The 15,200-nt window shown below is 35.8% G+C and overlaps 10 protein-coding genes across 10 annotated transcripts; 5 read left to right on the top strand and 5 right to left on the bottom strand.

Moving 5' to 3' along the window:
• The first annotated feature begins 1,639 nt into the window (after positions 1-1,639).
• RHIMIDRAFT_46942 (Phox-like protein) lies at positions 1,640-3,029 on the top strand. Its single transcript, XM_023615285.1, has 4 exons — positions 1,640-1,971; positions 2,025-2,218; positions 2,271-2,510; positions 2,576-3,029. Exons 1-4 carry the CDS (start codon positions 1,710-1,712, stop codon positions 2,816-2,818), a joined length of 939 nt encoding a protein of 312 aa, XP_023463115.1. The 5' UTR covers positions 1,640-1,709; the 3' UTR covers positions 2,819-3,029.
• RHIMIDRAFT_240516 (RNA-binding domain-containing protein) lies at positions 2,915-4,129 on the top strand (the record flags this gene model as incomplete). The annotated part of the gene is made up of 5 exons (XM_023609392.1): positions 2,915-3,124; positions 3,177-3,671; positions 3,725-3,872; positions 3,920-4,013; positions 4,066-4,129. The coding sequence occupies 5 exons, from the start codon at positions 2,915-2,917 to the stop codon at positions 4,127-4,129; spliced, it is 1,011 nt and encodes a 336-aa protein (XP_023463114.1).
• Positions 4,130-4,293: 164 nt separating this feature from the next.
• RHIMIDRAFT_46902 (uncharacterized protein) lies at positions 4,294-6,140 on the top strand. Its single transcript, XM_023615283.1, has 8 exons — positions 4,294-4,462; positions 4,520-4,674; positions 4,725-4,818; positions 4,869-4,963; positions 5,023-5,239; positions 5,342-5,649; positions 5,703-5,841; positions 5,889-6,140. Exons 2-8 carry the CDS (start codon positions 4,520-4,522, stop codon positions 6,075-6,077), a joined length of 1,197 nt encoding a protein of 398 aa, XP_023463113.1. The 5' UTR covers positions 4,294-4,462; the 3' UTR covers positions 6,078-6,140.
• A 1-nt stretch (position 6,141) lies between these two features.
• RHIMIDRAFT_46924 (histone-fold-containing protein) lies at positions 6,142-6,727 on the bottom strand. The gene is made up of 2 exons (XM_023615284.1): positions 6,638-6,727; positions 6,142-6,588 (listed from the first exon to the last, which is right to left on the bottom strand). Coding segments are annotated over exons 1-2 (312 nt in total). The 5' UTR covers positions 6,639-6,727; the 3' UTR covers positions 6,142-6,277.
• Positions 6,728-6,966: 239 nt separating this feature from the next.
• RHIMIDRAFT_206776 (histone H3) lies at positions 6,967-7,377 on the top strand (the record flags this gene model as incomplete). Its single annotated transcript, XM_023606933.1, has 1 exon — positions 6,967-7,377. The coding sequence occupies one exon, from the start codon at positions 6,967-6,969 to the stop codon at positions 7,375-7,377; it is 411 nt and encodes a 136-aa protein (XP_023463111.1).
• Positions 7,378-7,879: 502 nt separating this feature from the next.
• RHIMIDRAFT_240512 (Hsp90 co-chaperone CDC37) lies at positions 7,880-9,385 on the top strand (the record flags this gene model as incomplete). The annotated part of the gene is made up of 4 exons (XM_023609391.1): positions 7,880-8,431; positions 8,488-8,586; positions 8,637-8,944; positions 8,998-9,385. 4 exons carry the CDS (start codon positions 7,880-7,882, stop codon positions 9,383-9,385), a joined length of 1,347 nt encoding a protein of 448 aa, XP_023463110.1.
• A 1,053-nt stretch (positions 9,386-10,438) lies between these two features.
• RHIMIDRAFT_240511 (uncharacterized protein) lies at positions 10,439-11,572 on the bottom strand (the record flags this gene model as incomplete). The annotated part of the gene is made up of 4 exons (XM_023609390.1): positions 10,439-10,753; positions 10,814-11,130; positions 11,183-11,506; positions 11,560-11,572. The coding sequence occupies 4 exons, from the start codon at positions 11,570-11,572 to the stop codon at positions 10,439-10,441; spliced, it is 969 nt and encodes a 322-aa protein (XP_023463109.1).
• Positions 11,573-11,720: 148 nt separating this feature from the next.
• Positions 11,721-12,445, bottom strand: RHIMIDRAFT_46873 (putative ubiquitin-conjugating enzyme E2). The gene is made up of 5 exons (XM_023615282.1): positions 12,391-12,445; positions 12,216-12,330; positions 12,034-12,165; positions 11,840-11,980; positions 11,721-11,784 (listed from the first exon to the last, which is right to left on the bottom strand). The coding sequence occupies exons 1-5, from the start codon at positions 12,415-12,417 to the stop codon at positions 11,750-11,752; spliced, it is 450 nt and encodes a 149-aa protein (XP_023463108.1). The 5' UTR covers positions 12,418-12,445; the 3' UTR covers positions 11,721-11,749.
• On the bottom strand, positions 12,428-13,705 carry RHIMIDRAFT_262633 (uncharacterized protein). The gene is made up of 5 exons (XM_023611622.1): positions 13,409-13,705; positions 13,169-13,373; positions 13,043-13,115; positions 12,802-12,992; positions 12,428-12,747 (listed from the first exon to the last, which is right to left on the bottom strand). Exons 1-5 carry the CDS (start codon positions 13,426-13,428, stop codon positions 12,535-12,537), a joined length of 702 nt encoding a protein of 233 aa, XP_023463107.1. The 5' UTR covers positions 13,429-13,705; the 3' UTR covers positions 12,428-12,534.
• A 100-nt stretch (positions 13,706-13,805) lies between these two features.
• Positions 13,806-14,451, bottom strand: RHIMIDRAFT_262632 (uncharacterized protein; the record flags this gene model as incomplete). The annotated part of the gene is made up of 2 exons (XM_023611621.1): positions 13,865-14,451; positions 13,806-13,841 (listed from the first exon to the last, which is right to left on the bottom strand). A coding segment is annotated over exon 1 (366 nt), but the record flags the coding sequence as incomplete, so codon positions are not given.
• Positions 14,452-15,200: the final 749 nt, after the last annotated feature.

Raw genomic sequence — 15,200 nt, 5'->3', positions numbered from 1 at the left:
GGTTGGCTTCCCAGCGGCCACGACAAAACCTGTCCTCGGCACCCCAACCAATCCTTCACCAAAGCCCACGCCATTCGTTGTCTTCAAATGCACCGCCGACTTATGATGCCCGGAACAATTTCAGATCCATTATTCTTCCTCTTTAATTTGCTACCTTTGAAGAAACCACGCTCCTTTCAAGCCGCTCTCCCATGGACCATTCGTTGGCCAGCTATATGCGCTCTTCTTCATGAACTTGACTACCTCCATCATCAGAAGTGTCCACCTTCTTCGCCCCCACGCCTTGGGCAAAAGCTCCTCGATTGGCTCCCTCGTTGTCCTCACTAGTGTATCTTACACTTGCCCCAACATCATTCCTTTAATAACTTTTTTACCCTTGATCTCATAAGGGTTTTTTAGTTACCAATTCTTCATTCTTTTTTGATCTGCCTCGGGCGAAGAAGATATATTATTATCGTGCGCCCATTTGAGGCTTTAATTGTAAATAAAAGACTGTTTAATCGTATAACTTAAATGGGGGCCTATGCCCCTAGCTCAGTGGTCAAAAATCTATGATTTGAAGCCAAAGTCCTGCGTTCGAATCCCGCAAAACTGCTCCCAGTAGCTTGCTCTTGAGGGTTTTAATGCCGCTTTCTATGGTTCTCGGTTGTTGGTCGTTGGAAATAAACAAATTATGAATAATTGCGGTACCCGCCCAGGTTGAAATAAGCATGAACCCTAACACCACCAAGTCTTAGCCTACCAATTATAATGATTAGTTTATCTCCCTCTACTCACCCCCCATTAGATTGTATGCTTTCCCCCTCCACCGCCAGTACCTTCTCACCCCCACCACATTATACACCCCACCTTGTTGAACTTGCCCGGGCAATTTCAGTATAAAAAAATACTACGTGCCCACTTGGGTTTAATAAAAGATTGTTTAACCGTATAACTTAAATGCATGCATCAAAGGGCCTGTTTTTTTTTATTGACCATTATCTCCTTCTCAATTGGCTGCTTGTATACGCGGACTGTTCGTTATAAAGTAGTGGGCATTTAGAAAATATGTATGTCACTCTTTATTATAATCCAAAAAGCGAAAGTAATTACGATAGTTAAATAAAGTCGAATCATCAACAGAAATTCTTGTTTACCACGTGTCATTTTATTTACTCTAAAAATATAAATGAGTAAAAAAATAATATATTAATAGGCAGAACCAGCTATATCGTTGACAAATGTTGTTTGTGCAGCTATTGGTTTCTGTGATAACCACTTCCAATGCAATGATGTTTGGTTTTATATCATATGCTGCAAATTTCCACGTATTCTACAGATGTAGAATCGAGTTGTAACTGTGGCCAACAGTTGGCCCTGCCTTATCATTGCCTCTGTCCGCGTGGGCTAAATTAATTTTATTTTTTCGTTGAAACAATAGGACCTAGGTTTCTTGGTATCTGGTTGGCCTTGCCAATATACAGCTATTATTCTCAATTGATTTGGATGTAAAAAAAAGGCGATTAGGTCCTGATGCATTTTTAATGTGTATGATAAAGATCAGCAATGAGCTGTCGCCAACGTCTTTTTGCAGCGCATTGGAACGTTTGCCATGGTAATATCATAGCCCAAGGTATAAAACAATAAACAGCCAATGAAATTATAGGTTGGTTATAAAATAAATATGAAATCCCTTTCCTTTTTTATTTATTCTTGTTTCAACTTTTTGAATGTCCATTTATCAAACTGAAGTAAATACATTACTTGAACAATGTCAAAATGAGTGGGTCAAACTTGAATCACTTGGAAAAGAAGATAGAGCGACAAATGCAATAAACCAAGCGAGTAAAGACTTACGAGAGGCAATCAAAAGACTAGTACAATTACAGGACAATCTGGACGAGAATAAGCTTGAAACAAGTGTAGAAATGGATAGAAAAGCGAAAATAGTTATGGACGACGTACGGAAAAAGCTAGAATTTGTATCGAATGGTAATAGAGATGTGTGTAATAATAAGGTGTATTCACTAGAAAAAGATATTTAGTAACAACAAAGGTTAAACCAACAATGAGTCAGTCTTCTCCTCTAGTGTCAGCTAAACCTTTAGTCAGATTGACCAAGATACCATCGAGGGATAGAATAATTGAAGAGGAAGAAAAGACAGAAGACTCTGATAAAAATACCAGCAGCAGCAATCGACAGGAACAATGTTCAGGTCAGCCATTAAATTCTTTAATGGTATGTGTGTATCCACTTGAAAACTGTGTAGTTACTAACAGCCTTGTAATAGACAAATATGGATAGCAATATCAACAGTAATAAGAAGAAGAGTCTATTTCCTTTACTAAAAGGGCTTAGACCATCTCAATCAACACCTATTAAAACAGGAGAAGAAGTTGCCCATATCAACTTCTATAAGAACGATGAAAACTTTATATATGCAACAGACGCAGTTGTTGAGCATCCCTTACGTATAGGTGCGGGATATGGAAGCTATATATGCTACAGCTGCACAGTATATAGCGATAAAGTAAAAATAAGCTATCAACGATATTAATTCACTAACATAAACATACCCATACATCTGTATAATAGGGAACGCCAATTACTGTCCTTAAACGCTACTCGGACTTTGTAGAGCTTCGTGAAGAATTGATAAAGAACTATAGCTATTTAAAAAAAAGCATTCCTAAATTACCACCGAAGAAAGTAGTTGGCAAATTTACGCCTACGTTTGTTGAACAACGTCGTCGAGAACTTGAATATTTCTTTAAATATGTTGTCTTACACCCTACCTTGGGTGCAAGCCCTGCTGTAAGACGCTGGATTGCACCTTGATTTTAATTGGATAAAATCTTGAGAAAAAAATAACCCAAATATATATTTTTTTCTTTCTTTTTTCCTAATTACAAAAAAAAAAAACTAATAAATAACATGAGTTCAATGGACCTTGATTCCTCGCTTGATGATCTTATAAAGCAAAGAAAAACACACCCTAAGAAAGGCTCATCACAGCCAAACAAAGCTAAAAAACTTCAAAAGGGCAAAGAAAAAGGCAATCTAAGTATCCAAACGAAGGCTAAAGTTAAAAAACCAGCATCAAATAATAATGTCAAAACTAGCAAGAATATCATGTCTCGGCTGGTAAAAAGGTATTATAATTTGTGCTTATTCAATATTAATCCTTTGCTTACAGTCATTGACATCGAGACCTAATCCTTCAGCAAGTAACAAAACTTCAACAATCGCCGATCCTTCTAAAATTATCATCACAAAAGCTGTTCCTCAGACAGTTAAAGGTAAATTAGGCTCTCAAGTAAAGAAACTCAGTAATACAACCACTGCTGCCATTACCACCCCTGCCACCACTCCCTTGACGAAAAAGAAGACGGCGATAGTTAATAGTATAAATAGTCCAAGTAAGAGTTCAAATGGCAGTACATTAAGCATCTTCAGTTCTCGTCTTGGTCCTCGTTCACAACAGACACAACCAGTAATACCGCAACAAACTGCACGTATAACCGGATCTGCATATGAGCGACCTGTTATCGATGGACGATCTAGTATTTCTATCCGTGGGCGATCAAATGTAACCCCACCCTCCGGCGGCTTGACTATCAAAGGTGAATCTGGTCCAACTACAGTGTTGATATCTGGGTTAGACCGTGGGACTAACTCGGAAGATGTCAGGGTAAATGGAGAAATATATATATGTATGTTTGTTTCTTATCAACTATTTAAAAGTGTGTATGTGAAGAATTTGGCAATGTTTTGCGATGTGAAGTTTTAAGAAACCGTATGGGTGAATCATTTGGAGAAGCTGAAGTAGAATTTAGCACAAAAAGCGCAGCCTTAGACTGTATAGCTAAACTTGATAATATAAAAGCAGATGGTAAGGAAATAGGACAAGTTTTAAAATAGATTAACATATTTCTCAAGGTCAATATTTGCGTGTCATATTGAGAGATAACAAACCTTCAACGCGTAGTTATGCTGCTACTCAGATCAATTCAATTATTTCAACACCTTCCACGTAAGTTTAATGAAGAAATAAGCAAAAGTGTGTAACTCATTAGTTTCTATAGATCATCTGGTAGGTTGTATTCGGATCAAATATCTTCTTCAAGATATGAAGTTGTTCGTCGCTAAGACAATTGTGGGGATTATGACTATATCTGTATTATCTACAGTTTACATGGTTGCAAATAAATAATCAATTTTTGTTGTGTTGTATTTCACTTTTTTTTTTGACTTTACTACAAGTGACTGGCAGATTCTTTTTTTTTTTTTCTTTCTTCGTTTGTTCAAATAATGGAGGAATCATTTGTTCAACAGTTTTCATTACAAGTTGTAGATGCTTATAAAAGGCAGGATAGCAGTAGCTTTTCTCTTCTTTTTTCCATTAGAAATGCCCTTGAAGCTTGGCAAAATGAGCAATTTAGCCTTGGAAGCGAACCAAGTTTAGGAAGTGTAGTGAACAACGTACAGCAAAAGAAAGTTAGTTTGCTATATAGGAATATTGACATTCTTTTATTAAAGATGAGCATGGAACAAATAGAGGAAGCAGTGAACTCAGTCTTGGAAGACACATCCTATTCTCTTGCAGAAACAACAGTCAATTATCTGGCAGCTATACAGAGTTTTTCATGTTGTGATGGGCGACTGTATTTTGATGCTTTATCTGAATTCTATAGGTAACAATAACGTGTAACATAATGAATGAGGTTTTTTGAACAGACACAAGTTCATTAGCATCGCTATTTAGTGGACAGGATACAGTTTTTATGGTTCCATTGATTGTCGAACTATCAGACTATATGGTCTATTTAGCGTTTGATGTAAAAAAGATATGATTTATAATACCTGCTTTTACTCATTTGCATCATAGGTTGACATGCATTATCATTTTAAAAGCAAAGCAAAAAAGGCAAATGTTATTGCTCGGCTATTAACGAGAGTGTTCAATATTATGCTTGCAGATCGGTAAAGGACAATACTAACAGCAATATCATCAGAGTAACTAAAACGTAAAATGGGAATAGTTCACCTATTGGATTATCCAAGAGACAAGGCATCTTTCGTGTTACAAATATGGCATTCAAAGTGTACTTTAAACTAAACACAACAAGACTATGTCAGACATTTATGAGCAACATTGAAACGGGCGGTGTCGATCTAAGTCTCTATCCGATTTCGGATCAAGTCACCTATAAATATTACCTAGGTAGATATGCTCTATATGATATTCGATTACAACAGGTTCGAATGAGTCAATAGTAGACGTCAGCTTTTGCTCATTCTCTTTTTTTTTTTTAAAAAAAAAAAAAAACAAAAAAACAAAACAAAAACAAACAAACATAGGCATACGACCATCTACAATTTGCATTTGAACACTGTGGCAAGGATCATTGGCATAACAAAAGAGTGATACTACATTATCTAATACCTGCGGGCATCATGCTGGGATATTTTCCTAAAAAAGAATATCTTATCAAGTATAATTTACACAATCAATACTGGCCTCTGATACAAGCACTCAAAAAAGGGGATATAGCTAGCTACTTGCACCATTTGTATGTTTATATTGATTACTTTAAAGGAAAATATAATGTTTTATTACTAAGAGACAGAGGCATTGTCTTGGCATGGCGTTGCTTAGTTAGAAGACTGTAAGTGATTATAGATTATGTAGTAATGGATTATTAACTAATATTATGAAAAGGTACACTATAAGAAAGAGTATTCAAGCTACTCCCTTCTTGACATTTAATGAGTGTGTGAAGGCATTTAATTTTGCAGAACGAACGAATAGATTCACAATATCAGAGATTGAATGTATGCTTGTATCACTTGTCAGTCAGGTAAGTCCAAACACAAAAGGTTTTATTTTATACCAACATTTGACAAGGGATATATTCGTGGTTATTTACATCATCAAAAGCAGAGACTTGTCTTGAGCAAAGTGAATCCTTTTCCACCGATAAGCAAGGTCCGATTGTATCGTGAAAAGTATAATGAATCATTAATGACAGAATATATGGAGAAAGAGTATCCACCTATACCCGAAGAGATTCAAATGCTAATAGAAGAACGATGAAATGATATAATAGCCATGGCATAATAAAAATATACTATTTTAAATATGAACCATCACTAAAGAAAGAGATATTTCATTCAATACAGGGGAGATATGTTTATGTTTATGGCTCCTGCAAATAAAAAAGGAGACGAAAAAGTTTTTATTGCTAAAAATGTGCTTGATTTATTTCAATATGATAATGTGATAATCGAATGAATTTATCCACCGAAACCGTAGAGAGTACGACCTTGTCTCTTGAGAGCATAGACGACATCCAAGGAAGTAACAGTCTTTCTCTTGGCATGTTCAGTATAAGTAACAGCATCACGAATAACATTTTCAAGGAAAGTCTTCAAGACGTTACGGGTTTCTTCATAGATGAGACCAGAGATACGCTTGACACCACCACGACGGGCAAGACGACGAATAGCAGGCTTGGTAATACCTTGAATGTTGTCACGAAGAATCTTGCGATGACGCTTAGCACCGCCCTTTCCGAGACCTTTACCACCTTTTCCACGACCAGTCACTATGGAAATAAATAACAGTTTACAAAAGAAATAGAGATATCCACTTACTGATTAATGTTATATTTTTTCAAAGAAAAAGAGAGAAAAAAGAGAGAGAAAAAAGAGAGAAAGAGAGAGAGAGAAAGTTTTGGATTTTTTATAATTTTTTGAGAATAATTTTTTTGTTTGATGACGAGGACTACAGGAAAAAATAGCTATATTTTTTTTTAAAAAAAAAAATGCACGCGTTTAAAAAACGCGTATCCTATTATTATTATTATTATTATTATTAGCATTACTAGTTGAAGCAGGTGACGTCTTTTAATTCTTAAAGAAATTTTTCACTCCCTTTTTTTTGGTTCTTTTTCTTCTTTTTCTTCATACACTTTTTTTATATCATGGCTCGTACTAAGCAAACTGCTCGTAAATCCACTGGTGGTAAAGCCCCCCGTAAGCAATTAGCTACCAAGGCTGCCCGTAAGTCTGCTCCTTCTACTGGTGGTGTCAAGAAGCCTCATCGTTACAGACCCGGTACTGTCGCTCTTCGTGAAATCCGTCGTTATCAAAAGTCTACTGAACTTTTGATCCGTAAGCTCCCTTTCCAACGTCTTGTTCGTGAAATTGCTCAAGACTTTAAGACTGACTTGCGTTTCCAATCTTCTGCTATTGGTGCCCTTCAAGAAGCTTCTGAAGCTTACTTGGTCTCTCTTTTTGAAGATACTAACTTGGCTGCCATCCACGCCAAGCGTGTTACTATTCAACCCAAGGATATTCAGCTCGCTCGTCGTCTTCGTGGTGAACGTTCTTAAATACCCAGATTGAATACTTTTCTTTTCATTAAAGTATCTTTACTGCTGTCAAGCCAAAAAAAAAAATGTCATTGTTTTTATCGTGTTTTTCTAGTGCAAGAGTGAACACGTTTTGTCAATCATCAGATGATATAAACTACAAAGTGTTGTGTGTGCGTGTTAAAATACTTTATAATCTAACTTTTGAATATGTCATTCAATATATAATATTTAAAAACAAGTCATTTATAAAGAAAACGCATTCTTTGAACTCTTACCCCGAGTGTCACTTTATAGACAGCCTGTTTGGAACATATTCCTTTGTACTTGGATACACACCAAAATAGCTTACAGTCTTTTCATCTTTTATCCCTCAAGAGTATCAATAGTGGGGGAAAAAGAAAGGAGTCAAAATAAAATTACAACGCCGACTAACAACATCGTCACAGCTTTAGTTTAAATTGATTGCATGAGGGGAGCTTTTTTTTTCCATCATTTTCTTCATCTTTCCAATTTAAATAGTATGCCTTTGGATTATAGTAAATGGGATAACCTTGAGTTATCTGATGACTCAGATATCGAAGTTCATCCTAACGTTGATAAACGGTCTATGATCAAATGGAAGCGAGAAGCGATACATCGTGAACGTGCTGAACGTAAAGCAAAGATCGAGTATCTTCAAAAGTTCATCCCTCAGCAAAAGAATGTATTACAGAAAGTAAAGGACTTGAGGAACCTCTTGAATCAAGATGATGGCGTCAAGAAGGTAATGGAGAAACTGGAAAGCTATCAATCGGAAGCAAAGGCACTCGATTTGCCAAAGCCTCCAGCTGGACAGCCTCAACTGAATATAAAGGATATATTTGCTGCTATGAAGATTCAAATTGCTACTGGCTTAGTTCAAACTTCTTCGGAACAAGTAAAACAGACATTACTTGAACGATTTTGTCAAACCGAAAATACAGTTCAAAAGACTGTCGATAATGCTAGTCAGGAACTGGAGAAGCTCGAAAAGGAAGCTCGTAAAAAATTGACAAGTGAAAATATGTTTACCTCTGAAAAATCATCAAAGACTGTAAGTTAAATATTACATGTAAATACATCTACTAACCCACATCTCTCTTTGCCCAGATTCTTAATAAACCAAAACCATTATCATCTAATAAGAAGATGACAGAAAAGACGACAGTTATTGAAACATTAAATCCCAACACGACAATGAAGGACTTGGTAGGTTACAGTTACTTTTTCTCCATATTGAATCACTTACCATCTTTTAGAGTTTGGATGATAAGATGGCCTTCCCCACAAATAAAGAAGATGACGGTGATGCGGATGAAGAAGATGTTGACTTGACACCAGATGCAGTCGTATTTTCCAAACTTAAAACATTTGATGAAAGCCATAAATATCTTTTAAAACATCCAGAGCTTTTAACCGAAAAAGTATCCGATTCACTCCTTGGTGAAGCATTCACTGCACAGTTAAAAGGAGAAGAGGAATACGCGAGAAACTGTGTTGTTCAGTCTGTTGTTCTTCAGCATTGTGGACAGTTAGGAAGAAATGGTGTAGAAATATTTTTTAAAAAGTGAGACTAATATTTCCTGTAAGAGCATGTAACTAACCTGCAAATGAATGTAGGATCAATGCCCAGGATGGTTTAGCGCACAAGATGTTTTTTGAGTATGCTGACTCGTTATATAACCGTATCAAGAAGCGATGTACTGAAATGATTGCAGAACAATCTTCACAAAGTCAAGTGGAAACAATTCAACTTCAGCCTATGGGCGATGGTTCACAATTGACCATTCGTGTACCTCAACCTGAGGATGAGCAAGCCTATACAGCCTTTACTGGAATGCCACAAGAGTTCCAAGATGCATTAAAAACTGGAAAACTGGAGGAATTGAATAAAGTATTGGAAAAATTGCCTGTTTCTGAAGCTGAAAATCTAGTCAAGTTATGCTCAGATTATGGCTTTTTAGATGTTGAAGGTGAAGTTATTGATGAAACTAAACTTCAAAATTAATACATGCTATCCACTTTTCTCCTCTTTTTTTTTTTTTTTTTTTTTGCACACTACTTTTGAACTAATAAAAAGCTTTGTATATCAGTAAGATCAAGTTTGATCCCTTGTTTTACATAACCAAAACAATAAATTAAAGAATGAGTTTGGGGAGTAAAAATTAGTCTAAAGAATCCAGAAAGAGAGGAAAAGGAGACATTCCATGCTTTTCTAGTTATGAATATATAAAATAAACCCATCTATGACAGAAAACATGTCAATGTCTTCTTTTTCTTCAACGCTATCTACTGATAAAATCAATCACTATAGGCGTCAAACATGGACAGGTCAACCTCGCCATAAGTGCAATCCAAATCTTTTACGATGGTATTCCGTACGTTATCAAAAACATCAAAGATTGTCGAAAAGAAAATCAATACATTACTATCGTCATTTCCGACAAACAACTATATCTACTTTAACAAGCTCTACAGAATGTTATTGTTATTCAAACAAAGTCATGACAGTAATAAAGGATAGATCACCCCCAATATTTCATAAACAGTCTCTCTTGTTTCTCTTTGGCTTTCTCTTTTTCCCATGTTGGTGGATAGGTGGCTATTATTTCGATATACCTTACAAAGGCGACAATGAACAAGTATGGACCATTGTTCATCCATCCTTAATCGCAAACGGAAAGACATCTTGCAAAATACTGTGGTTACCAAGTAGTCCCAAGGTCAAGAGCCGAGAAGGATATGAACAAGTCCTGTTTTATCGTTGGAATAGAATAATGAGCCAGTTATCTGTCGGATTTATTATATTAATCATTGCTCTATTTATTTGGTATTTTATAATATATGCATAACTAGAAGACTAATGAATAAAAAGATGACAGCCAGGGGATAAAGATTATAAATGATTACAATAGAATATTATCAATTATACAAAGTACATAATCATTTCTTATTCAAGACTTGCCTTTGGCCTTTTATCATCTTCATCATGTTCTCCTTTTATATGTTCATGACCACATTTTGATAAATCAATATTTTCTGACAAACGAGGACTATTATGCTACTCATGACACAATATTTTGCTTGCCAGTGAATGAGTCGAATATTTTGATATAATCTTTTTGAGGGCAAACGGCAAGGAGCGCCAGGAAAACACCTTCAAATCCCTTTCGATGTTGCGTGGCTTTGGATCAGGGTATGACATGATTAATTTAAAAAAGTTTGCACTCTCTGGTTTATCCTTGCCAATGGTAACAGGTCGAAGTCCTTCGAGGTTGCGACGAACGCGATTCTTTTCGTCTACATTAAAGTTAGTACCCAACAAGGATTCAATGAGAGCGATCAAGTCAGCTGAAGTAGTAAAGAAAACGTTACGCTACACCCAATATATGCAGGAGACAATAGTAGTCTTGGGTTGATCAAGATGTGTTAACACTGGTTTGAACGCACAGGTGATATCTGTTTGTTCCTTTTGGCGCCAAAACTGAACCAAACGACGACCCTTGCCCCTTTCTTCTGCTGCCCAACTGTGCATGACGTCGTTGGTATCACCAATAATTTTGAGATCTATTTGGCGATTGAGATCATGACAAAATTGATAACCAGCAACATATATAGAATCAGTATAAGAAGATGTTTTTGTTATGCATGAATGAACACTATCAGACGAGAAGTCATTGTAAGGTAGAGACATGGGAGGAGTTGGCTGAGTGGCCGAGGCAGGCTGAGGACGAAGGGTAGGATAAGTGGTATCTCTGACATAGCCAGATAAATCAAAGTTTGGCTGATAGTCTTTTTTTTTTACCTTTCAATGAATGTGCTCGAATGAGAGAAGTGTTCATAGTATCTTGTTCATATATAAAGCTTGCAATAAATTGTGTATCAACAATGGTACCATGTTCGATAAAGCAGATATGTACAGCTATCCTTGAGTTAATAAAGGGCATAGGAAGGATTGTAGCAACAAGAGAAGTAATTTCCTGATGATGCGCCTGTTTTGTGTCTAGAACGAACTCATTAAATGCTAGCTTGAGTTCCTTCTGAATGTTTGCATGAATGATTACAGTGACATCGATCCTCTTTGTATCTCTTGTAGTAAATATTTCAATATAATTGATCGTAGGGAAAGCTAAGGATAGGCAGGGTCACATTAATGCATATCATAAAGTAATTCAATGTTACTTTCTTGATCCATGAGTGAAACCCAATTATTTCTTTTATTTAACCAAAAAGAAAGAAAGAAAGAAATCAGGTTCACCTGTCAAAGATAAATAAAAAGTAATATTAATGCTTTATGAAGCATGTGAAATAGAGCTCACATGACGATCTCTAGTCAAAAGTGTATTGTCTGTCAAATTGAACTAAAACTTTATTAAGAATGAGCATACATGGCAGTCCATTGACGAGCTAGGATGACGACAATAAGTCAGAATAAAGATATTGTAATATATAGCGAATTTACCTTGTTCAATAGCGCCCTTTTCATCTTCTTTCCAGTGAGAAGCAACATCATTAGCTAATGGATCATCAGGATTGGGTGCAGATAATAATGCTTGTATAGAAAGTAAAACAGTGCGAATTTGAAGTGCAGGCGACCATTTATCTATTCATTATTATTATTATCTATATTCATCCTACTTCCTTTTTGGTACTAACCTTTGAGAATATCTAAGCAAATACGACCGAGTTTATCAATATTGGGGTGGTAGATTTTCGTCAAGAAGCGAACTTTAGGTGGACCCATAGGATAGTCTTCAGGTAAGAATAACTCTAAACGAAACACACCACCTACGATGATGTAAGTTGATAAGGACTTCAATAAGTAAGAGTTACTTTACCTTCAAAAGGTGATTGACTTGGACCGGCAATAACAACATCAAAGTAACGTAAGTTTTCTTCATGAGGCGTTGCACAAATGCCTGGAGCTGGATCGGCTAGTAAACGTTCTGTTTCCTGTCATAGATAATGGTGTGGGCAAAGGTGTTTAATTGACAATTAACAAAGCTAAATTACTTTAACAATTCTTTTTGGCAGAGCCATTTTATGTTTGGTCTGGAAAAAAAAAAGGAGAAAATTAAAGTGTTCTGTTCGTTTCTTTTTTTATCGGTTGCCCTTTGATTATTTCTTATTGGACAACAACAAAGGCTGAGATTTTTATTATAAGAATGAACTTTTACCATGGCCAAACATTGAGTTCAGTTCACCAGACTGCCTCAGCAGTTCTTTCTTTTGTTTGCTATCCATTCTTTTTGGCGCCAGCAAGTCCTTTTCTCTATCAAAGGGTCTCTTTGATACATCCTCAGGTGTTTCTTTTGACTTTTTCTTTTTCTGTCGATGTATTTCCAATAGCGACATTGGTCTTGTTTTCATCTAATAATGTATGTAGCGTTACATAGCTGCGTATATGCATATATTTTCATTTACATTGTATTCTTCAATCGCTCTCCTTCTTTCAATATCTTGTGACGAATACACAATTGGTTCTTCTGCTTTTCGTTTTCCCAAAGTTCCTTCTTTCCGTTTACGTTCTTTCTCTGCAGGTGTATCTGTCCAACTACTAGAATCAATTTCACCAACATCTTTATTTGAAAACTGTCTTGATCGCGACGAATTAGCTGTCATGGCATGTTAGTTTCTATAGAAACAAAACAAACAATGGAATTACCATTCTTTAAATAATCTATCTCAGGAGGCGCTATCATCCACTCAGGTCGCTCTACTTTTGGCTTTTCATCTTTCTATTTTTGTTTTATTAATACAAGCCTCTGCTTCTTTATTTGATTCAACAAACCTTTTCCATTGCTGCTTTACTTAAACGCACCCGCTCTTCAATAGCTTGAATAGCAGAATACTTTGCTTCTTCTTCAGGATTATAGTCTTTGGGCAAAGATGGTCCAATAACTTCTTCTTCTTCTTGTGAAGTAATAAATTCACTGGGTAAACTGGGGCCAATAGGCTGTCTTCTTCTTCCTGCTGGCTGCTTCTGTCTTTTTTGTCTTTGTTCAAGAAGATCAGGCGGGAGTTCGGGAACATAGTCGTTACATGTGTCATTCATTTTGTCGAATTGTTCATTCTTTTGTTCAACAAGGTCTTCTAGTATTTGTGGACCGATCGCTGCATGACTGTTTACCGCTTTATTTTGTTGTCTTTTTTGCAAGATGTCTTGAGGAATCTGTGGTCCAATATGTCTGTCATCTTCTTCGTCAGAGATCGTAATCTCTGATTCAATACTTTTCTTTTTCAATAAATGTTCTGGAATGGTTGGGCCGATCATTACTTTTTTAAATAAGAGTTGTTTAAAAAGCTGACATTATATGAACCTTCAAACTCAAAAAAATAGAACAACGTTAAATCGCCCTATTCAAAAGCAGTCCTGCCGGAACAAATATTACTATAATATGAAGAGAGAGAGAGGGCATAATGAATGAAAGAGAAATATTGGATTATTGTGTATTTAAAAATATAATATAATAATAATAATAATAATAGTAATAATATATATATAGAAAAAGTAAAAAGATAGTAGGATGTTAATAAAAAAAAATATACTTTGACGCTCAGGAAGTGTTTGAGAAATAACGGTAGCTTCTTTCATCATATAATATGATGCTTTGGTAGCATGGTTAATGACTTCCAATTTAACGCGTTGTAAGCTATACATCACTTTCTTTCTTCCAAGATCGCTTATGCATAAATTGTCATATCTATCAATTGAATATGCCAATTCTTGGCAGATATCATTATCAGAGGTAGAATCATTTGTAGTATCTGTAAAATTGATACCAGTTATGGCAAGTTCTTCATGGATAAGACCAGTAGTATCAGCATCAACAACAATATCAAAACGAAGAGTATATGGAACATCAGCCACTCTGTTAACTAAGAAGATATGCTTACAAAATTTTAAATTATCAGGACAGTTACAACGGAAGAGATGACCATTTTTCAGTTCGATTTCGTACCAAATGTAATCGTCAGTGAATGATTTACAATCATACGTATCATCGTCATCTTCAGAGCGCTGAACCATACTTGTAGCAATGTCTTCGTCAAGAGCATATGCCAATCTTTTCTTCATATCATTTGGGCTTAATTTAACTGTTTGAAAACCATACAAACATTTTAAAGTCTCCTGACGGCAGCCGATCATCTGCGTTTCTTGCAAAGTATTAATCAAAGAGTCACAATGACTGCGTCGAGAGCGACCAAGGTAAAGCGTTTTCAATTGATTGTAATATGATTCAATCAAGTTGTTGGTGTGGAAAGAGGCACTTGGTCGCCAGGCTTTACAGAAAAGTTCCTTTTTGACCAACCATTTTGTTCTAAAATAAGCGAGGTATTGGTTGTAGTTGTCGTTATTGCTGTTGTTGTTAGTACTCTGTAATGTATAGAATAAAAGCAAAGAAGTGATGAGTCTCTGTTTTATCCTTTTATTAGAAGTGAAAGGAGGGGCTCATAGCAAAAAGAAATTAGGTTATTTTAAAAGAGGTCGGAGTACTAACTAAGGTACATGTAATTAAGCCAAATGTAATCTCACACGTAAAGATTAGTATTAGACATGGTCAAATACGACATTGCCCCCCACCAGTTTGAGATTACGTTTGAAAAACTTGGTTTATACTGGGAGAATGAAGTAAATAGATGTCTACTAAGAGCATCATTAAATGAATGCAATTAGTGGGATTTTTTAAGTCTTTTACTGGATCGTGTGGGTGTAACCGAAGATGTGGCTTTGTTGCGCTTTAAAGAACGGTTTGATTTTGACTTTGGTTTTTTGTTCTTATTTTGCACATTTGGATTAACAACAGAAGAATCTGACGCTT

This window comes from Rhizopus microsporus, assembly GCF_002708625.1.
Source record: "Rhizopus microsporus ATCC 52813 unplaced genomic scaffold scaffold_17, whole genome shotgun sequence".
Taxonomy (NCBI): Eukaryota; Fungi; Mucoromycota; class Mucoromycetes; order Mucorales; family Rhizopodaceae; genus Rhizopus; species Rhizopus microsporus.
The sequence above is the reverse complement of the archived record's forward strand: the minus strand, read 5'-3'. Positions and strand labels throughout refer to the sequence as shown.

Coding starts and splice junctions, on each gene's coding strand:
- RHIMIDRAFT_46942 (XM_023615285.1), top strand. CDS start 1,710: ATGTCCATTTATCAAACTGAAGTAAATACATTACTTGAACAATGTCAA. Junction 1,972..2,024: donor GCTAGAATTTGTATCGAATG/GTAATAGAGATG, acceptor AAAGATATTTAG/TAACAACAAAGGTTAAACCA. Junction 2,219..2,270: donor AGCCATTAAATTCTTTAATG/GTATGTGTGTAT, acceptor GCCTTGTAATAG/ACAAATATGGATAGCAATAT.
- RHIMIDRAFT_262633 (XM_023611622.1), bottom strand. CDS start 13,428: ATGACACATGTAACGACTAT. Junction 13,116..13,168: donor GTAAAGCAGCAATGGAAAAG/GTTTGTTGAATC, acceptor AAACAAAAATAG/AAAGATGAAAAGCCAAAAGT. Junction 12,993..13,042: donor GATAGATTATTTAAAGAATG/GTAATTCCATTG, acceptor ATGCCATGACAG/CTAATTCGTCGCGATCAAGA.
- RHIMIDRAFT_46873 (XM_023615282.1), bottom strand. CDS start 12,417: ATGGCTCTGCCAAAAAGAATTGTTAAA. Junction 12,331..12,390: donor TGCCAAAAAGAATTGTTAAA/GTAATTTAGCTT, acceptor TATCTATGACAG/GAAACAGAACGTTTACTAGC. Junction 11,981..12,033: donor TTGCTTAGATATTCTCAAAG/GTTAGTACCAAA, acceptor AATAATGAATAG/ATAAATGGTCGCCTGCACTT.
- RHIMIDRAFT_46902 (XM_023615283.1), top strand. CDS start 4,520: ATGAGCATGGAACAAATAGAGGAAGCAGTGAACTCAGTCTTGGAAGAC. Junction 4,675..4,724: donor GCTTTATCTGAATTCTATAG/GTAACAATAACG, acceptor AACAGACACAAG/TTCATTAGCATCGCTATTTA. Junction 5,240..5,341: donor ATGATATTCGATTACAACAG/GTTCGAATGAGT, acceptor AAACAAACATAG/GCATACGACCATCTACAATT.